Raw genomic sequence first — 23,665 nt, forward strand, 5'->3', positions numbered from 1 at the left:
AAGGGTCCTTAGATGTGCAATCATTAGTGTACAGGGAGAAGAGCAGTGGGGAGAGAACACAGCCCTGGGGAGCTCCAGTGCTGATTGTACGGGTGCTGGATGTGTATTTTCCCAGCCTCACTAGCTGCTGCCTGTCTGTCAGGAAGCTGTTGATCCACTGACAGACGGAGGTGGGCACAGAGAGCTGAGTTAGTTTGGGGAGGAGGAGGTTTTGGGATGATCGTGTTAAAGGCAGAGCTGAAGTCCACAAACAGGATTCTCACATAAGTCCCTGGTCTGTCTAGGTGTTGCAGAACATAATGCAGAGGCATGCAACAGTGGCAACGGCAGAAGAAGACCTCACCCAAATGTAGACTTAAGGTCACATTCTTTGCCGAGGCAGGCATTGATACTGGTGCCCTTACCAAAGAATTCCTCACAGGTACAGGTGTATATCCATATTTGTTAAATCAGACACATATATGTCAACAGGGGGCCTCTGGTGGTGCAATGGGCTCAAATGCTGATTGGATGAAAAAATGAACATTGAAGAGACCTTTTGAATTTCACGTATTCGTTGTTTTCCAGAAATGCTGGTAGAAATAGAAAAAAAGACTCTTTGTTGAAGGTCCAGATAAGAAAGGGAAGAATCCCATTTACTGCCTTAACAGTTTGGACTGTAACTACTTCAGGTCTGTAATAAAGTTCTTTTTGCATGTTGTCTTTAAGCGTATTAATTGCAGTACTACTTTAGTTTATATGCAATTATTTAATTCTTCCATTTATTAGGACTGCAGGAGAAGTCATGACAGCTAGTCTGGCACAAGGCGGACCTTGCCCTAACTTTCTGCGTGAATGGTGCTTCAAATATCTCTGCTCTGGTGACTCTGACAGCATTCAAGTGTCTGCCAGTGATGTCACTGCTAATTGTAAAGGTATGTCCAATTTTATCACAGTCAATAATAGTATTAACTTCATTATGACATGGATTGCACAAATCTAATGAGTTGTTTGTTTGACCGTAGAGCACATTTATGCAATGTAAATGAACAACTTTCACTTAACACCAATCGACTTTCAGATAAACAGCACCAGTGATGACAACATCAGCGACCTGATTGGTGACATTGTGACCTGCGGATACACTGGAATCGTGTCTGTGTATAAAAGGGACAGCATAATAAGGTATATTAACATTTTTGGTTTTCATTATGGCAAGGGAGTATTGTACAACAATTTGTGACTTGATTTGGAATTTTTTCTTGCAAAGCTATGTTGTGAAACCACTTTTAAATGTCACCAAATTATAATTAGGGCCCGAGCACTGCAGTGCGAGGACCCTCTTGGAATTGCTCCGCAATGAGACGCATTTTTGAGGGCCTAAACATGCTCCAAAACTCATGAAACTTTGCACACGCATCAGAACTGGCGAAAATTTACATCTGATATAGGTTTCAGAAGTGGGTGTGGCAAAATGGCTCGATAGCGCCACCTATTAAATTTCAACGGAGTGCGCCTCGAGCTACGTTTCACGTACATGCATGAAAATTGGTACACACGTGTAGCACACCATTATCTACAAAAAAGTCTCTTGGTACAAAATCCAAAACCCAACAGGAAGTAAGTTATTTTGAATTTCTTGTATGATTTTTGTGCAGTTTTTGCCATTTCCATGCCTCGTACTTTGACGAACTCCTCCTACAGTTTTAATCGGATTGTCTTCAAATTTGGTGAGGGTCATCATAAGACCTTTGTGATGTTAATTGCGAAGGTTTTGAGTTTTCGTCAAGGGGTGTGTCCCTGGCGGCCTGACAAAGTTTGATGTTTCGCCGTGAAACAGGAAGTTGCTGTAACTCAGGCAAGCAATGGTCCGATCTGCCCCAAACTTCACATGTGTGATAGGTGTTCTGTCCTGGAACAAACACTCATGACCAAATTCAGTTATAGTCATAGCGCCACCTGCTGGCAACAGGAAGTGACATGGTTAAAACTGTTATGGACTCCTAGGAACATATTAAAAAGTGTCAGCAATTGTTAAATAGGCTGGAATGTTGCTAGAAACATACTTATACATGCTAGCAACACTTAGCTAATTGCTAAAGCATGCTACTAATGCAGTGAGAGTTGAAAAAAGGAAGTTGCTGTAACTCAGGCCAGCAATGTCCGATCTAAACTTCAAACGTTTGACAAGAGTCCTGTCTGGAACACATCAACATGCCCTTATTTGGGTTATAGTCATAGCGCCACCTACTGGCAACAGGAAGTTTCATGTTTAACACTGTTATGGACTCCTAGCAACATATTAAAAAGTGTCAGGAAGTGATAAATACACTGGCAACATGTTAAAAACATACTAAAACATGCTAGTAGCACTTAGCTAAGTGCTAAAGCATGCTACTAATGCAGTGAAAAAGGAAGTTGCTGTAACTCAGGCTAGCAATATCCGATCTGCCCCAAACTTCACACATTTCACAAGAGTCCTGTCCTGAACACATCAACATGCCTGTATTTGATTATAGTCATAGCGCCACCTGATGGCAACAGGAAGTGGCATGTTTAACACTCTTATGGACTAAAATAATAATAAAGCATCAACATGTGTTAAATAGGCTGGCAAAATTCTAGAAGCATGTTTAAACATGCTAGCAACACTTAGCTCAGTGTTAAAGCATGCTATTAATGCAGTGAAGTAGAACATTACTGTAACTCGTGCATACTATGTCCAATCTGCCTCAAGCTTCACAAGTTTGATTAGAGTCCTGGCCTGAAGATATCTACATGCTCATATTTGGTTATAGTTATAGTGCCACCTACTGACAACAGGAAGTGACATGTTTTAATACTTTTATGCACTATTAGCAACACCGTAAAATATGCCATTGTGTGCTAATCATGCTAGAAATATTCTCAAACATGCTAGCAAAACTTACTATGTGCTAAAGGATGCTATTATTACTATGAAACAGGAAGTTATTGTAACTCTTGCATACAATGCCCCAATCTGCCCCAAACTTCACACATTTTATAAGAGTCCTGGCCTGAACTCATCTTTAGGCCAATATTTTTTTATAGTCTTAGTGCCACCTGCTGGCAACAGGAAATTACTTCTTTTACACTAACTTAAACGTGCAATGTCTGATCTGCCCGAAAACTTTGCATGTTTGGTAAAAGTCCTGGTCTGAAGAAATTTACATGCCGATATTCAGTTATGATCATAGCGCCACCTGTTGGCAGCAGGAAATGAGGCACAAATATTTACCATTTTAAAAGCATATGGTCCAACGTTCGCTGATCTCCTATGGCCACCAGGTGGTGGTGAGCCCGGGTGCGAGGGCCCTTTCATCGCTGCTTGCAGCTTTAATTTAACAATTATATTTTTTTCCTACAGTAAACAGTTTTACCACAAAAGTAGAATCTCCTGATGAAACACTTTTATATTGTCTATTAGAGCTGTTATACTTCACTCCACCATGAGACTCATCCTGATGCTCGACCAGCTCAGAAAAGGCCTGCAGCTCTATGAACTACCAAAGATCATGAAGACCCATCAAGACCTTTGCCAACCACTGTTTGTTACAGGAGAAGATAATAAGGTACATTCTTGTCTCAACCACTCTAACGCCAGACCTGAGTTTGTGGTCAACTTAGAGAAGTCCCTGTACATCTTGGGGCTTACAGTACCATGGGAGGTTGCCATTGGGGAAGCATATGAATGGAAAAGCCAGAAGTACACAGAGCTAGCAGCCGAGGCAGAACTGTACGGCTGGCATACTCAGGTGCTTCCTGCTGAGGTTGGATGTGGAGAGTTTGTAGTCATTTTAACAACCAGGCTCCTCAAGGATATGGGGATTCGTTCCAAAAAAGTGCCGATTCTTCATAGGGATTGTAACAACACGTCCTAGTAGCTCGACATGGGTTTCTGGTTGCTTTTAATTAAGCATTTATTTTTTCTGCAAGAATTACTATGTTGAATGCAGACTGAAATGTATTTTCTTCTTAAAGGTGGATGCAGTCTTCATTTTGGAGAACAGCCGCCCTGTCTTCAGTGAGATTGGTTCTGCCAAACACCGCATGGAAACAAACATCATGAACTTTTTCCAGGACTATCTTCAGGAAATTGAGGATTCTGGTGTGTTTTAGCCAATATTGAATAATATAGTAGTAGTAAGCTTTTCTTCTGCTGTCCTGCAGTAATTTTTATACAGCACAGTGGAAATGGCTAGCTATGAATTTACATACTCCAATAAATTCACAAGCCTTAATGTTTCTTTTGCAGAATCTTGATGTAAAATGTGATATTTAATATTATGACCTCTAGAATAACACTGCTTCATGAAATTTTACAGACAGCCAGGGCTTTTAACACCCCCTGCTCCCGACCCAAAAAAGGGCTATGCTTTACATGTTAATCTGATTTAATTGAGGGATTGTATTAACTTATTGTATTAAGTTGAAAAACTATTAAAAAGATGCTGCCTTCCTTTAGTTATCCAGACTTACATTTAATCTCTTTTTTTTTAAGAACAAGATGGCCCAAGCAACAACAATATTGCTCCAGGAAGTTTGACTGTTGGACGAATCATGCAGTGGCTCATCGGACAGGGACACAAGCCCCTTCTGCCTAGTGAGAAGAAGGATTTTGTCATAAATGTGAAATTCCACCATGACTGTGACCAGCACACTGTTTGTTTTCCTATTGTCAGCGCCTTTAGTCGTACAATCACATTTCCCTCAGCGCACCTGAAAACATTCAGTGAATTCAAAAACATTATGACATTAGCCATATGCCATGGGCAAACCTTTGACAGGGTGTAACAACTCACTCAAAGGGAAAACTAACAAGTAACTGCATAAGTCAAAATAGGCATTGAATTGTTTTATTGCCATTTTATTTGACATTTTCTTGTTTCTGTGAATAACTTTATTCATTGTTACAAAACCACTGTTTTGCTGTTATTAATGGTTAACTTTAAAACCAAAATGAATGAGGAGTTAGTTTTTTACCTCACTGTTACTCCCATGATAAAATGAAGTAATGTACAGCAAGCCTTTTGTAACTGGCAGTCTGTTTGCAAATGTTCAACTTCATTCCATTAAATCTTTTGTAAGGACTGCTTATATCTTAGGTGTTTCTTTGTGTCACACATATGACTTTCAATGCACTGAACCATTGATATATAAATGTCTCTGCCAAATGATTCTGCCGATGCAGAGGGATTGATCATGGACTGTACAGTTTCCATATTAGCTGGAGTCAGCGGGCACTCAATTTCTGGGACTTCAACTCCATAAGGTTCTTCAGGCACACCATCAAACATCTCCCAGTCAGTTCCAAACAGCTCCATGTTCTGAAAATAGTGTTATTTTGTATGAAACAACATTTAGAAATATTTAAAAACACTGCCAAGCACACATTGACGTACAAAGGCCTAGTGCAGTGGCTAAAGAAAATGAAAATTAAGCTCAGTTGACTGTCTAATTGTGTGCTTAAGTGAAGCAACACACTACTCTTACATACTTCTATATTATTATTCAATAACTTTCTTCTAGAGTTATTGACACCATTCAAAAATTTTAAATTTCAGCTTTTTATATAAGTCTAAATCGACACTTTCAGGTTGAAAACATTTGAACTGCATTTTTTAACTGCACTTTGAGAGATAGCTTCAACAAACCTGCAAATCTTCATCTGCGTCACAAGGGTTCTGCATGTGACCCATAACCCAGAGTTGGTTAGAGGTGAGTCCACCTTCAGATCGTAAGGCATGGTTGTCCCAGCCTTCTGTGAATGTGTGAAGGGCCTCTGTCAGATGCGGAAGGAACACATAATGGGCACAAAACAGATGGACAGCATCTGACAAATCCAACAGGCCATCTTCTTCTAGACTGTGAAGAACTTCATAGTACAGATGAGTGACAGAGGTCCAGACATCTCGCCATAGGCGTTCAATCCTAAATAAGAAATAACAGGCCTTACTCAACTCAAAATAATCATTCACATAGTTTTACTAAAAATACTTTCCAACAATGATTTAACATTCTCACTATGGATATACTGTAGATTATGTAAATTATAATTTTAACCTTTGGTTGTGTACGCTTTGCCCAGCGATGAAGCTCCCTCTTTGGGTGCCTTTAACACTGAACATGGTTTCAGCAATTGCGACATTTTCAACGCCTTCATCGCCCCTGACCCTGGAAAATTAATAGGGGAAAATGCTCAGTTATAATTATCATTTATCACAGCAAAATATGCCGTTGAACATTACTGAAATGATCAACAAGAGCATAGAAACAGTAGCACAAGATATTACTATTTACCTGGAAGGCCAGCCAAAGTTTTCCACTGCCTTGAGGAAAAATGAAAGGGCAGTGTTTGAGCAGTTATTTGTTGCTGGTTCCAGATACAGTATCTATACAGACAACAGAGTTTCATATAGTGAATCTGCAAACGTTAAAATATACTCACATTGCCTACTGCACACACAATAATGACTTAAGTTAAAGTATATTACCAAATGTAAAGCATTAAAAATTTGCTCATTAACGTGACTTTTGCTGTGCACATGGATAAATGCACAATATTAAACTGCATGTAATTAGCTACTGTTGTCCTTTATTTTGATATTTTTACTTTTCATCTGACCCAACTGTCTTGTTTTTCTTAATGTCTTAATTCAATGGAGAAACGAAAAAATGAATTTGCAAAAACCAAAATCAGACAGTTATTTGAATTTGGTTTTGTCATTATACGTTTTGGATTCAAAAACGAAAAATTAACAAAAAAACCCCCAATAATAATAATAATAATAATAATAATAATAATAATAATAATAAATATAGCTGCAAGCAGCGATGGCGGGCCCAAGCTGTCAGCGCAAACACCACCCCGTTGGCATCAGTCAAAATGTGCCCAGCAAGCACATACACAGTAACCCTTATTAAAACACAGTTATTAACATTAATTATATTAATTTACATGTGAGTCTCTCTCTCTCTCTCTCTCTCTAACACACACACACAAAGAATATATCTAAAACTCTTGTAACACTTTTCAATAAGGTTTTAGTTTTTAACATTATATAAGTTAACATGTACATCATTTATATAGAAATTATGAATCTTAGTTAATATTATGTTCAAAATGGATTACTACATTATTAATTAAAATATATAGTTAATGTACATCAGTTATTGTACCATGAATTAACATATACAATTTTTTACACAAATAAATGCAGTGAAAAATGTTGTTCATACTTAGCTTGTACTAATGTTAAAGACTATATTATTTAACTATATTAGTTAACATGAACAAAAATTATATTTATATATTTATTAATGTTAATTAAAGCTTAGTTAAAAATATTTTAATACATTATTAACTAATACATTTTTTATTTAATGTTTTATTTTAAGATTAGTTTATGTACTGTGAAATAACATGAACATGAATATTTTTAATGATTTGATTAACTAAATTAAATAAAAGATTAATAGATTTATATGTTTTTTGTTTGTTGTTTTATGTATTGTATAATGTAAGAGAGATTATTGTTTATTGTTGATTGCACTTTTCATGATCTATAACCATTTTTAAAAATCCTTTTAATGATCTATACACATTTGTGAAATGAGCATATAAAACTATATTACCCGTCAAATTCATTAGCTTTTTAAAATACATATTATTTTTCTTTGAAAGATTTTAATAATGATTTAAATGCTCTATACACGTTTCTACAACAATTATTTAAAGGTAATCCTATAGCGCCATCTGGTGGTGGCCATGATTGGTATTACACACTGCACGTTTGGTGTTGCTATCTGAACCAGTCAGAGCATTCACACTGCACACGGTAAAAGATGTGAACAGAAAAGGTTAGAAATAGAAAGGTGTGAAAAGAATGAATATCTAGCGCATGAGCATAGAGAGAGTTGTGAGTTCACAGGACACAGATAGAGCGAGAGGAAGCACGTTTTAAGTGCGCGCATTCTCTCCGGGCGAGAGGAGAGTGTATCTGAGCACGCGTGTCTGGTTTTGTGACAAAGCAAAGGAAATCTGCGTGCGAGCGGATAGATTCGCACTCGCGCATTATTTTAATGTGCTTTCGCGTTACAATAACTCGCACTTGCTGCTGCTTCTTAACTGCATACACATACTGTATACGCACTACAGACGGAGTACGTGTGAACCTGTATAATGTATAACAAATCTATTTCAACACCTGAGGCACCGCTACAATGAGCTCTATGACCAATGCATGGCAAGGAAAAACATGCCTAATAATTCAGCACTCCTGAATATAAGGAGTTTTTCACTTCCAGTCTTCAAGGACAATTATATATCACTCATAAATGATTAAATACCAAATGTATAGTATTTATTAAGATTGATGTGATTTGGAATTGGTAAAATGTGCTTGGAAAAAAAATATCATCAGAATACCAATGTGACTAATTATTATGCACTCGGCGAAAAAGCATTTTTAATGATTTTATTGATCTATAAGCATTTGTAAAATATTTTTGCCTGCATTACAGCTAAGTCCACATTTTTTTTTATTTTTATCTTTTTATGTTGCAATTAACATAATTCTTAACCTAATTATTTAAAATCATGTTGTCTGTACCCTACAAATTGTACTAGGGTTTTTTTTTTGTCCCTAAAACTGACAGAAAAGGATAAGGCCTAAGAGATTTGTTAAGATGTAATGATGAAAACAACAACAACACACAATTACTGATTTTTTTTTCTGGTGATTAAAGAGATGTTAACTCTCTCTCTCTCTTCTCTCTCTCTCTCTGTCAGCCAGGCCCTAAACCCCCCTCCCCCTCCCTTCCCTCACACAGAGAGAGTGGCCTCAGAGTGAGATCAGATGTCTGACAGTTTTTTAATTTTCTGTTATCCATACAGTGTTGTAAAGTCGTGAAACTATGCATATTTCCTCAGAATGACTTCTACTCTGTATGAAAAATGGTTTTGAAGTGTTTGCAAGCTGCAATTTAATAATACAAGATAAGTAATGTTTCCCTTTTTACTGTTATTTCAAAAAATCACCACGGCAAAACTGTTCAAGCTATCCAAAATCCATTCGCAATTTAGGTTCCTCAATGCTTTGTCATCATGTAGACAAAGTTTGGTGTGTATAATGTAATTTTCCTCTGAGTAGTATGCATTAATCCACATTTAAAATCCACATTTAAACCAAAATAACCGACTTCCTGTTGGTCGTAGCTGATGACTGTAAATTAGAAAGTTGTCCGTCTTGATAAGAACAATTTATGTACCGAGTTTGGTGTCTGTAGCTAAAACTATCCCCCCCACTTTTGACAAAAGTTGGCGCTACAGAGTGCCTCCTCCACGCCTTTTTATGAGCTTTTGCCATTGTCTATATATCATTAGGACTATGTGTTTTGCGTTTCATGTAATTCTGAGCATGTTATCTGCCTCAAAATCATCAGAACAGAATATTCAAGTTTGAAGCGTTGCCATGGCAACACGATATTAGATATCAATATCCTCACAACAGATTTACATCGGCCGTGTTTTGTCATCATTCTGATGAAGTTTGAAGCAAATCGAGTAAAAATAAGATGCTGAATTCAAAGCATTTTGAAAATGAAACACTTCCTGCTGCCAATAGGTGGCGCTATAACTTTGACTCCTAATAGTTACATATATGCAATCAACATCATACATTGAACAATCCGATGAAGTTTGATCAAAATCAAGGAATGTATGTGGATGTTATTAGACATTTCCTGCTTGTAATTTTTCGCCCTAATTTCAATGCCTCGCCACGGGCAAACCGTTCGAGATATCAAAAATCCCCTGGCAATTTTGCATCTCCAATGTCTTGAAATCATGTTCACCAATTTTCGAGGCAAACAGTTGAAAGTCCTCAGAGGAGTATTTAAAATTCCAGAGCATGCTTTTTTTAAACAGCCCTGAATAGCTGACTTTCCTTTTGGGCAGAGCCTATGACATAGAGCACAAAAGTTGTTCGGCTCAATGCGATCTATAAGTGTACAGAGTTTCATTTAAATACATGCAAGTATGTGTGAGCTATGGTTCAAGATTCCTGACTGTGTTCCAGGGGGCGCCATAGAGCCCCTGTGCCACGCCTGGGTCCCAGCCTCTGCGGCGTCCTGATGGCCGCAGGTTCCAATGTGTGTGCCAATTTTCAAGAGTTTTTGAGTATGTTAAGGCCACCAAAAACCCCCGGAAGGTTTAGGGAAAAATAAAAAAATATATAGCTGAAAGCAGCGATGGCGGGCTCAAACCATCAGCGCAAACGCCACCCCGGTGGCATCAGGTAAACTGTGCCCAGCGGGCACATGCATTTGCAGTAACCCTCTGGCACTCAGGTTTTAAGGGATACGGCAATTAACGGGTTAATCCGAAGCATCAAGACTTTGAAATCACATACACAGAACAATATTCATTAAGAAAGTGAAATTAAATGATTAATAAAACTATTTATTCGAACCCTTGCTATTTTCTATTCTAATAATAGTCTTGTCTGTGGAACATCTGTAATAGAGTTGGCTAGCTGGATGCAAATTAAGTCATGCCTTTTATTTTTTCCCGTTTGCTATTTCACATTCCTGTCACTGAAGCATTGTGGCCAAAGACACAGAAGGTAACTGAAACAATGTGGTTTAAGTCAAGGTGATTATTAGGGGTCCAAGCACAGTGGTTTGTGTAGATGATGCAGTTACACAAATGAACATGTCTCTTTTCAAGTAAATTATGAGTCCTTTTGTGAGTACTATTATATGCACAACATGAAAATAGATAACTAATATAGTGTCCCTTCTACACTTTTTCAGTTATGTGTGATAACTTGAGAAATATGTTGTTAATACAATTAAAATAACAAAAAGTAATGGTATTTAGGAGATGATAGCTTTTGTATAATTACTATATCGGGCTTTATTAAAGTTTATGAAAAAAGAATGAATGTTTATCCATTTTTTATTTATGCACATAAATGAAACATTTTCAAGTCTTTGAACAGATCTTGAAATATTTGCTATCCTGTGGCGCCATCGAGTGGACAACATTAGCATTGTGGCCTTCATTTTTGGACAACATTATGAAAGGGGCCAATATTTTTTGAATGACTGTAAATATTTAATGATTAGTTTACTGATAATATACCCACATTATTCTGAATCTTATTTCATGCTTAATCATGAGTTTAATTTTCAACTTACATTTTTTAGCAGTGTTGAATGATTACTATGTGAGTTGCTTTTTTTCAGTGTTGATTTAAAATTTATAATACATAAACTATATAATGATGAAAAAAATACAACAGTTATTGTTTTTGCAATATTTACTATTGACAATTGTTATTTTGTATTGTAAAGAAGGTTATGACAACAAAAATGGTAATTAATAAAAATTAAACACTAATTTAATTCATACTTTTATTTTTCTATAGGTTAAGCACCTTTTCGTAAATATGGCTGTTTCCGAAAAAACTTTTTTTTTTTTTTTTTTTTTTTTAGGATTTACATTTAAAAAAATTAGCCTACTTCAAAACATTTTATGCAGCTTGAACAAAACCTGTTAATATTTATTATAGACCACTGTAACTGTCTATAATCTAAAAAACAAATTTATTATTAAAAAATATAAGTGTGTACACCAGTTAAATTGGACGATAAAGAAATTGCTAACAATAGTTTAATAGTGCATGTTTTAAGTTTATAGGTGTTTAGATGCAGAAATGGACAAATCAAATGTAAAATAACGTCATCGATTTAGTTAAATATAGATTAATTCTTGTTAGAGCAAAATAATAATAATAATAATAATAATAATAAATACATGAATACATACACACATACAAAAAAAGCAGCCAAGACGAATGATTTTCTGTTTTTTATAGATTAAAGTTGAAGACAGAAAGCAGCTGGTAAATGCAGTCACTTTAATATTCAAATCCAGTATCAAGATCCACTTCAGATTTATTTCTCAACAGTTTATGTTCACGTGGCTGTTTTCGTTTATATTCGCCAAGCTATTATGTATTTTGAAATAATCTTGTAAGTGATTTGTTCGTTCTTGCGACGAAAAGCCAGAATCAGCGTCCTCTGAAGCTCGAGAGATCAATTTTATTCTGCCCTTAGACAGTCTTGCGCTGTCGAATAGTCTTTAATTTTCACAATTACACAGCTCAGCCACACCTGAATTTAGCTCTTGTTGTGTTCTAATGGGTGGATTGTGTGCATTCACGGTAATATTTTATTTTAAAAAAGCTCTTAAAACTATAAAAATGCTTTAACTGTGAGCTCGTTGTGAGACTGCACTCGCTGATGCAGCGGTGATTTCTCTCTGGTCTTTCTCACTGATCTCTGGTCAGACATCAATTATTAATGAGAGCTGACCCGGTAATAATAACATATGTTGGTTCACCTTGTCAGTGTGAATGAAATGTGTATTTATTTGTCCGTTCTCGCCGAAAAGCCATCACCGTGTTCTGGAGCGCAGAGCAATCGATGTGATGTTCAGCCCTTCGACAAAGAAAATCTCACAAGCACTCATAAACACTCATTTTCATCTCTATAATATGTTCTTCTAAATGTTTTGTGTTGATTCGCCGCTGTGTTTTAATGTAAAAGGCTGTAGTTTCTGTACGTAGACTTTTTTCCCTTTAAGTGTTCAGAAGTCTCGCGCTGTCAGACAGGCTGCAGCAAATATTTCATTTTAACACTCACAATCATCTTAATTTAGCTCTTGGTGTGTTCTAATTTGTGGATTGTGTGCAATCGCCGTAATATTTTATTTTTAAAAGGTCTTAAACAAGAATAAATTTGTTTGTTGTGAGCTCGCTGAGACTGCACGCGCTGATCGGAGCGGTGATTTATCTCTTGTCTATCTCACTGTTCTCTGGCCAGACATTAATTATTAATGAGCCCTGACCCACTAATAATAAGATATGTTGGTTTAGCTTGTCAGTGTGAATTAAATTTATTTATTTATTTGTATTTTTAACCGATTTAAAAGTGAAACTAAGGGAGACTCCTCCATCTCAGTCCCGGGAATTGCTCCTGTAGAGGCGCAATTTCTCTCAGACAATGGACGTCTCAGCACACATACATTCCTCACAAAGAGCCAAAAATCCATATTCAAATTAAAATAGCCGACTTCCTGTTGGTCGTAGCTAATGACTGAGTTTGGTGTCTGTAGCTAAAACTAACCCCCCCACTTTTGACAAAAGGTGGCGCTATAGAGTGCCTCCTCCACGCCCTTTTATGCGCTTTTTCCATTGTCTATGTATCATTGATACTGATATGTGTTTTGAGTTTCATGAAATTCTAAGCATGTTATCTGCCTCAAAATCACCGGAAAAATATTCCAGTTTGACATTTTGCCATGGCAACACTATATTAGATATCAATATCCCCTCAACAGTTTTACATGGGCCATGTTTTGACATTATTTTGATGAAGTTTGAAGCAAATTGAGTAAAAATAAGATGCTAAATTCAAAGCATTTTGAAAATGACACACTTCCTGCTGCCAGTTGGTGGAGCTATAACTTTAACTCCTAATAGTCACATATATGCGATCGGCATCATACAACGAACAAACTGATGAAATTTTATTTAAATCAGGAAATGTATGTGGATGTTATTAGACACCTCCTGTTTCTCATTTCTCGCCATAATTTTCAATGCCTCGCCACGAGCAAACCGTTCGAGATATCAAAAATCCCCTGGCAATTTTGCATCCCCGATGTCTTGAGATCATGTTGACCAAGTTTGGTGGCAATCGGGTAAAAAACCTATGACAAGTATATCAAATTCCAGAGCTTGCACTTTTTACATAGCTCTAAATAGCTGACTTTCCTTTTGGGCGGAGCCTATGACATGCAATACGAAAGTTGTTCGGCACAATGAGCTCTATATGTGTACTGAGTTTCATATGAATACGTGCAAGTATGTGTGAGCTATGGTTCAAGATTCCTGACTGTGTTCCAGGGGGCGCCATAGAGCCCCTGTACCACGCCTGGGTCTCAGCCTCTGCAGCCTCCTAATGGCCACAGATTCTAAGGTGTGTGCAAATTTTCAAGAGTTTTTGAGCATGTTAAGGGCCCCAAAAGCCCCCAAAACTTTGACAAAAATAAGAATACTAAACCCTAAATAGCCAACTTCCTGTTGGGCGGAGCCTATGATATGCAGTACGAAAGTTGTTTGGCTTGATGAGATCTATATGTGTACCGAGTTACATACGTCTACATGCAAGTATGTATGATATATGGCCCTCCATATTCCAGGGGGCACTGTAGAGCCCCTGTGCCACGCCCGTGTATCAGTCTCTGCCCGGCCCTAATGGCCGCAGGTTCCAATGTGTGTGCCAACTTTCAAGAGTTTTCGAGCATGTTAAGGGCCCCAAAAGCCCCCGAGACGTTGGGAAAAAAATTATTAGTTATAGTTGAGAGTAGATTTGGTGTGTTCAGGTTATATGCTTTAAATACAAAATGGTGGCATCAGGTAAACTGTGCCCAGCGGGCACATGCATTTACAGTAACCCTCTGGCACTCAGGTTTTAAGGGATACGGCAATTAACAGGTTATTTCGAAGCATCAAGACTTTGAAATCACATTCACAGAACAATATTCATTAAGAAAGTGAAATTAAATGATTAATAAACTATTTATTCGAACCCTTGCTATTTTCTATTCTAATAAAAGTCTTGGCTGTGGAACATCTGTAATAGAGTAGCTGGATGCAAATAAAGTCATGCCTTTTATTTTTTCCCCTGTTTGCTATTTCACATTCCTGTCACTGAAGCGTTGTGGCCTAAGACACAGAAGGTAACTGAAACAATGTGGTTTAAGTCAAGGTGATTATTAGGGGTCCAAGCACATTGGTTTGTGTAGATGATGCAGTTACACAATGAACGTGTCTCTTTTCAAGTAAATTATGAGTCCTTATGTGAGTACTATTATATGCACAACATGAAAATATATAACTAATATAGTGTCCCTTCTACACTTTTTCAGTAATGTGTGATAACTTGAGAAATGTGTTGTCAATACAATTAAAATAACAAAAAGTAATGGTATTTAGGAGATGATAGCTTTTGTATAATTACTATATCGGGCTTTATTAAAGTTTATGAAAAAAGAATGAATGTTTATGCATTTTTTATTTATGCACATAAATGAAACATTTTCAAGTCTTTGAACAGATCATGAAGTATTTGCTATCCTGTGGCGCCATCGAGTGGACAACATTAGCATTGTGGCCTTCATTTTTTAAACAACATTATGAAAGGGGCCAATATTTTTTGAATGATTATAAATATTTAATGATTAGTTTACTGATAATATACCCACATTAAAATCTAATTTACTGATTCTGTGTCTTATTTCATGCTTAATCATGAGTTTAATTTTCAATTTACATTTTTAAGCAGTGTTGAATGATTACTATGTGAGTTGCTAGAATTTTTTTTTTTTGTTTTGTTTGTTTTATTAATTTTTTTTGTTTTTTTAGGATTTACATTTAAAAAAAAATAGCCTACTTCAAACATTTTAAGCAGCTTGAACAAAACCTGTTAATATTTATTACAGACCACTGTAACTGTCTATAATCTAAAAAACAAATTTATTATGAAAATAAAAGTGTATACACGAGTTAAATTGGACGATAAAGAAATTGCTAACAATAGTTTATAGTGCATGTTTTAAGTTTATAGGTGTTTGGATGCAGAAATGGACAAATCAAATGTAAAATAACATGTCATCGATTTAGTTAAATATAGATTAATTCTTGTTAGAGCAAAATAATAATAATAATAATAATAATAAATACATGAATACATACACACATACAAAAAAAAAGCAGCCAAGACGAATGATTTTCTGTTTTTTATAGATTCAAATTGAAAACAGAAAGCAGCTGGTAATGCAGTCACTTTAATATTCAAATCCAGTATCATGATCCACTTCAGATTTATTTCTCAAAAGTTTATATTCACGTGGCTGTTTTTCGTTTATATTCGCCAAGCTATTATGTATTTTGAAATAATCTTGTACGCGATATGTTCGTTCTTTGCGACGAAAAGCCAGAATCAGCGTCCTTTGGCTCTCGAGAGATCGATGTTATCTCTGCCCTTAGACTGTTTCGCGCTGTCAAATAGTATTTCTTTTCACAATTAAACAGCTAAAAAAAACACCTGAATTCAGCTCTTGTTGTGTTCTAATGGGTGGATTGTGTGCATTCGCGGTAATATATTGTTTTAAAAAGCTCTTAAAACTATAAAAATGCTTTTAGTGTGAGCTCGTTGAGACTGCACGTGCTGATGCAGTGGTGATTTCTCTCTGGTCTTTCTCACTGTTCTGGCCAGACATCAATTATTAATGAGATCTGAGCCAGTAATAATAACATATGTTGGTTCAGCTTGTCAGTGTGAATGAAACGTGTATTTATTTGTCCGTTCTCGCCGAAAGAAAAACCATCACCGTGTTCTGGAGCGCAGAGCAATCGATGTGATGTTCAGCCCTTCGACAAAGAAAATCTCACAAGCACTCATAAACACTCATTTTCATCTCTATAATATGTTCTTCTAATTGTTTTGTGTTAATTCGCCGCTGTACATTTACTGAATTTACTGATTCTGTGTCTTATTTCATGCTTAATCATGAGTTTATTTTCAACTTACATTTTTAAGCAGTGTTGAATGATTACTATGTGAGTTGCTAAATTTGTTTTTGTTTTTACAATTATAATACATAAACTATATAATGATGAAAAAAATACAACAGTTATTGTTTTCGTAATATTTACTATTGACATTTGTTATTTTGTATTGTAAAGAAGAAGGTTTTTATGACAACAAAAATGGTCATTACTAAAAATTAAACACTAATTTAATTCATAGTTTTATTTTTCTCTAGGTTAAGCACCTTTTCGTAAATATGGCTGTTTCCGAAAAAACTTAATCGATTAAAGTCATCAATTTAGTTAAACATTACTCTAACATTACTTCATGAGCATAAAAGTCCTAAAACATTAAAATCTGTCTTTCTGCATTGCAAATAATATTTAATTTAATGTTTCAGAAACATCTTTGAAGTGGGCAATCTTTAGTCTTAACCTTGCATAAACCAACTTTCTCTTACAGAGAACGAAGGTTTTCAGCATATGTGGGCTTGAATTCTCTTCATCTGCTTAGTTCTACTAACATAGTGCTACTGTTCACAGAAGCACTAAACGAAGCCTCCTGTGCTTAGAAGCTCTAACATTACTCCATGAGCATAAAACTCCTAACACATTAAAATCTGTCTTTCTGCATTGCAAATAACATTTCATTTCATTTTTTAGAAACATCTTTGAAGTGGGCAACATTTAGTCTTAACATTGCATAAACCAACTTTATCTTACAGAGGAAGAACGTTTTCAGCTTATGTGGGCTTGCATTGTCTTCATCTGCTTAGTTGCACTAACATAGTGTACTGTTCACAGAAGCACTAAATGAAGCCTCTTGTGCTTAGAAGCTCTATCTGTCAGGAAAGATAAGGACGCAAGAGCGGATGAGGCTGAAAATGGAAACTTTATTAACAGAAGGAAGGCAAAGGCCTAACATCCAAAAAACAAAAACCCAACTCAGGAAAAAAAAGGCTCAGTCTTAACTTCCAACTACACAGCGGGCAGGTAATGTGCTCAGCCTCCGTGAGCGCCAGGAGAGGAGGGGCAACAAATCCAAAACGGTAGGCAGGAGAGTGGTCGAGCAGACAGGGAGGTCAGGCGAGGTGCAGACAGGGCTGAGAACGGTGGGCAGCAACAAGGTCAATAACAGTCCAGGTCGAGAACCAGAAGAGCAGTCCAGAGCACACGTTACACCAACCGGGCAGACAACCATCGAGCGTACTGACCAGAAAGGAGAAACAGGAAAAAACCGAAGCCAGAACGCCCAAACATCACAGAACACACTGACAAGGAGGAGTGAAATCCAGCAGAATAAATAGGGTGAGTAACGAGATAGAGGAAACAGGTGCGTCAGACAAGCCGCAGCCTAGATTGCTGAGCGAGATCAGCTGGCACTAGAGTGAAGGGAAGGAAAACAAGAGAAAAGAGATTAAAAATCAAAGAGAGAGAAAAAATGGAAACAAAACGAATACAAGGGTAGAAAAATGAGCAGTAACGAAAAAAAAAAAGTAAAAAAAGGAAGAAAAAAAGGACAGATCATACCCGAGTCCTGACAGTACCCCCTCCCCCAGGAGCGCCTCCCGGCGCCCCCGAGGAAGAAGGGTGAAACTGGTCGATGAGCGAGCGGTCCAGGACGTCCCGAGCTGGGACCCAACATCTCTCCTCCGGACCGTAACCCTCCGAGTCCACTAGGTGCTGATGTCCCCGCCCATGACGTCTGGAGTCTAATATTCTCCTAACCCTATACGCAGGAGAACCGTCAACCATAACAGGAGTGGGGGGAGCGACAGGGGAAGACACAGTAGGGAAATGGGGAGAACGCAAGACAGGTTTAACTTTGGACACATGGAAGACAGGGTGCACACGCCGAAGAGAATTGGGCAACCGGAGACAGACCGTCACCGGGTTGACGACCTTAGAAATACGGTATGGTCCAACGAACTTAGGTGCCAACTTTCGCGATGGGACCCTCAGTGGCAAATCCTTGGTGGAGAGCCATACGCGTTGTCCGCAGACATACTGAGGCGTCAACCTACGGTGGCGGTCTGCGGCAGTCTTAACGCGTCCCCTAGCTCGGATAAGCGCCTCCCTGGCCTTCCTCCAGGTGCAGCGACAGCGCTGAACAAAAGCCTGAACTGAAGGGACAGCTGCCTCGGAGCCCTGGGAAGAAAACAGAGGAGGCTGATAACCCAGACTACACATGAACGTGGACATACCTGTAGACGACACCAGTAAAGAGTTGTGAGCATATTCTGCCCACGTGAGTTGATCACTCCAGGAGGAGGGGTTATGGGATGCCAGGCAGTGAAGCATCCGACCGAGATCCTGGTTGGCACGCTCGGTCTGGCCGTTGGTCTGTGGATGAAAGCCTGACGACAGACTCGCGGAGGCCCCAATCTGTCGACAGAACTCCCTCCAAGAATGCGAAATGAACTGGGGCCCCCTGTCAGAAACCACGTCCTCCGGAAGGCCGTGAATCCGGAAGACGTGATCAATGACCACCCGGGCCGTTTCTTTAGCCGAGGGGAGTTTAGGAAGGGGAACGAAGTGGACCGCTTTGGAAAAGCAGTCCACTACTGTGAGAATCACAGTATTGCCACTGGATGGAGGGAGTCCAACCACGAAATCCAGGGCAATATGGGACCAGGGGCGGGATGGGGTGGGAAGTGGAATTATTTGGAAAGCGGGAGGAGAATTAGAAGATTTATTTTGAGCGCAGACCGGACACGCCCCCACGAAGCGGCGTACGTCCTCCGCCATGGCAGGCCACCAAAACTGCTGGCGGATGGCAGCCAGCGACCTCCTCACTCCTGGATGGCACATGATTTTGGAGGAGTGACCCTACTGGAGAACAGCGAAGCGAACTGACTCGGGCACGAAGAGTAGACCCGTGGGACACCCCACGGGCACCTCAACTCCCTCCTGCGCTCGTCTGACGAGCTTCTCGATTCCCCAGGTAAGCGCCCCCAGCACGCACCCCGGAGGTATCATAGTGTCGGGGGGCGGATCGCCTGGAGAAGTGAAAAGACGCGACAGCGCGTCGGGTTTAATGTTCTTGGACCCTGGTCGGTAAGAGAGGGTTAAGTCGAAGCGCCCAAAGAAGAGCGCCCACCGAGCCTGTCTGGCGTTAAGCCGGCGTGCAGACCGAATGTACTCCAGGTTTTTGTGGTCAGTCCACACCAGAAATGGAACGGTCGCTCCCTCCATACAGTGATGCCACTCCCCCAAAGCCAGTCGAACCGCCAACAACACGCGATCACCGATGTCGTAGTTTCGTTCTGCGGGAGACAAACAGTCTGAAAAAAAAGCACAAGGATGCAGTTTGTTATCTAGGGAGGATACCTGGGAGAGCACGGCACCGACCTCTGACGCATCCACCTCCACCACAAACTGCCGGGAAGGATCAGGAGTCACCAGGATTGGGGCTGAGGTGAATCTACGTTTTAATTTATTGAACGCCGCCTGGGCGTCCGCTGACCAACAGAAGTTGACTTTGGTGGAGGTTACCGCCACCTGCCTGAAGTTCCTGATGAATTGCCTATAAAAATTGGCAAAACCCAGGAACCGCTTTAACACCTTACGGGAATCGGGTGCCGGCCATTCGGAGACGGCCCTCACCTTTGCAGGGTCCATGCGAATCCCCCCCACTGAGATGATGTGTCCCAAGAACTAAACTGACTGAACGTGGAACTTGCACTTCTCCGCCGTCGGACGTGCTGGACATGATCCTGAAAAGAAAAAGAGAAAATTAAGATGTCATCCAAATAAACGAAAACTAATCTGTCGATCATGTCCCTCAGCACGTCGTTGACAAGTGCTTGAAAGACAGCTGGGGCGTTGGATAAGCCGAAGGGAAGAACCCGACATTCAGAGTGCCCACGAGGCGTGTTAAACACGGTCTTCCATTCGTCCCCCTCCCCGATCGGCACTAGATGGTAAGCATTGCGAAGATCCAATTTCGTGAAGAACTCGGCCCCCTGCAAGAGAGCCATCCTTCTTCTTCACGAAAAAGAACTCCACTCCGGCCAGAGAAGAGGGACGAATAATACCGGCTGCCAGAGAATCACTTAAATATTTCTCCATCGCTTCGCGCTCGGGTGCGGAGAGAGAGTACAGCCGTCCGCGAGACGGAGAAGCACCAGGGAGGAGATCGATGGCACAATCATACGGTTGGTTGGGGAGGAAGAGATACAGCCCGGGACCTGCTGAAGACCGCCCGCAGGTCATGGTAACAAGCAGGAACTCGAGAAAGGTCCGCCTCCTCCTCCTGTAGGGAAACAGAAACAGAGACCGGGGAGAGAGCAGACAGAAGGCAATGTGTGTGGCAATATTGACTCCATGACAAAACTAAATTACTAAGTGGAGGAAACGGCAGTATCACTCAAATTAACTCTCTGTGGTGAACGAGCAGCTTTAGCAGGACAGGAGTGAGCTTGGTGTCCTTGAGCCGGCGCAATACAGGCAAAGGCCCTCCAACAGGCGGCGCTGTTTCTCCTTGGGCGTGAGGCGCAAGCGATCCACCTGCATGGAATCACACTCCTTGGCACTCAGGGATGGAGAGGCGCATGTCACTGGCTCGGAGTCTGCTCGAACTCGACGGCGTAGCTCTCTCCTGGCGTCTATGCGGAGGGACAGACTGATTACGTCATCCAACCATTTAGGAACCTCGCGGGCATATAGTTCATCTTTGACTGAGTCATTGAGACCCTCTAAAAAACGAGCGATAAGGGCCTCTGTGTTCCATCCACAAGTAGCGGCCAGGGTGCGGAACTGCACTGAGTAATCAGCCACCGAACGTCTGCCCTGTTGAAAACGCGCTAACAGTCGGGACGCCTCCTTGCCAAAAACAGACTAATCAAAAGTCTTAATCATCTCCGCCTTAAAAGAACTGCGGTGATGCATTTTGCATTAGCACTGTCATATCTTACTATAACCTATCATATATCCTATAACATGCTTTCATATGTTTTTTATTTTAACATTTTGGGAGGAGTAAAATTTACATATGTGGTTTACATATGTTTTTCTAGTGCTAATGTTGCGCTGTCTCCTGTTGCGGTCTTTGATCTTGAAATTAGCTGCATATATGTCCATTGAAAATAAACACATTTTAGTACAATGCAAAAACTTTTAAGAACCATATATGTGTACTACTGAGCATTAACGTGTTTCATGGAGTGGAAGATAGGATGACTAGTTGCCTATAAGTATGTATGTAAGTATGTAATGGTGCAAAAAGTCAAACTTCAGAGGCATGTCTTCAATAACCTTTATTGGAATGCAAATGTACATCCAAGCTTAGCTGCAGGAATCTGTGAGGGCAACAGACAACAACGTTTGTGTACCCAGGGCAGGCTTAGTAACAATTACCCTTGTATGGTTGTCTATATACAATAAACATTAGTGCTGTCAAAATGAATGATTAATCCAAGTGATTAATCAAAAAATTAAAATAACTCATAATCCTGATACCTTCCTGGTATGTACTATGCTCAATTCTATAGCTAATGGCAACAATGTCACATTTAACTAGAAGATGTAGCAAACACTTTGGACTCAATCCTGTATGTACAATAACAGGGTAATCTACATCAGTTAAGCACTGAACATGCAACAGAGTTACCGACAGGCTTTGTTCAGCCGCAAAAGCAGCTGGTTCTCAAAGTTCTTTGAGCCAATACATGCTCTTCTTGGCCTGAAGATCAGCTGTGCAACACTAAACAGTCTTTCACAGGCTGCTGAGGCAGGGAGTGCCATATTAAGCTTAAGTGATAGCTGGCACACAGCTGTCTCCTGGGCACCCCAGGTATGCATCCAACTGCTGGGTCATCAAGGAGGAAAAGATATAGTCAAAGCCTGTGGAATAAAAAACAAAAATCAGGACAATTTAGACCATATGATAGTATTGTAATTGTGTATTGGATAGTGTATGTGTGTGTGTTTGTGTCATTAAATGTCATTTCAAACTCATTTCACTGTCTCCATAGAAATTACACGTATTAAGGGGAAGTTGAGAAGTGAGACACTTAACAAGTTTGAGGATATTTTCGTCACTTGTCCAGCAGGTCTTACATTTGGAAACTAGAATGGCTGCAGCTATCAGCTCTGGATCTGCAAGCATCTCGCCAAAGCGTTTTCAAGGCCTGAAAAAAGTGCAGCAATCAAAGGTTCACAGAACTTGGAGGAGATGTGAAGGTGCTGGAGTTTGGTCCTTAGTAGAGTTAAGGTGGGGATCAATCATCCCATCTGCACACTGGTTTCTCCCTGAAGAACATCCAGTGCATTTGCAACTGGGCTCATTATCTTCACATGTTCTGCAAGAAAAGCAAGTTCGACAGGAGTAAACCTGTACAAAGAGGAAAAGAAACTCAACATGGAACATTTAGCCTACTTGATGAAGCACCTTCAACTGGAGGAACTGATAATTAAAAAGGAAAAAATGTTGTCATCTGAGACTTTTTGAAATGTAGTTGTGTTGCTACAAATCACATCTATAGTAAATATGGGGACTGTATATTGGCATAGTGCATGCATGTGTTCTACATTATTCAAAGTATAAAACTATGACTTAATCTATGGTTAATGTGGACCTTGACACGCGCTTGTACAATGGGTTGACCTCTGCTTTTGATGGTGGCAGGCGCAGTGATGGTGCTTGGGTAGCCGGTATTCCAAGTAGTCATCTTCGTCCAACAGGGCTCCGTCATCAACAAATTCAACACCCTCAACGCTTTCCTCTTCTTCATCGTAATCATCATTTTGGCCACCATCATCCTCTTCTCCATTACCCTCTCCTACAGGTTCAGGATTGTTGTTCTCATCAGTCTCCCCATAAACTCTGAAGACTTTTAGGAAGTTTAATCCATTGTCAATTGTAGTGCGAATTATCTTTTCTCTGATATTGAATTCTGTGTGAATATCATTTAGGGCAGCAGCCAGGGCAGAAAAGGTATGGGACCCTTTAAGTTGCTTGCATGCCAGGGCAGCATAGGATCTCTGCATGGTCTGGGGGT

The 23,665-nt window shown here is 39.5% G+C and overlaps 1 protein-coding gene across 1 annotated transcript; it reads left to right on the top strand.

The window, feature by feature from the left end:
• Positions 1-307: 307 nt before the first annotated feature.
• Positions 308-4,794, top strand: LOC109078860. The gene is made up of 7 exons (XM_042753964.1): positions 308-421; positions 608-671; positions 769-934; positions 1,061-1,164; positions 3,428-3,572; positions 3,982-4,108; positions 4,502-4,794. The coding sequence occupies exons 1-7, from the start codon at positions 310-312 to the stop codon at positions 4,792-4,794; spliced, it is 1,011 nt and encodes a 336-aa protein (XP_042609898.1). The 5' UTR covers positions 308-309.
• Positions 4,795-23,665: the final 18,871 nt, after the last annotated feature.

Source organism: Cyprinus carpio, unplaced genomic scaffold (genome assembly GCF_018340385.1).
Source record: "Cyprinus carpio isolate SPL01 unplaced genomic scaffold, ASM1834038v1 S000000807, whole genome shotgun sequence".
In the NCBI taxonomy this organism is placed as follows: domain Eukaryota; kingdom Metazoa; phylum Chordata; class Actinopteri; order Cypriniformes; family Cyprinidae; genus Cyprinus; species Cyprinus carpio.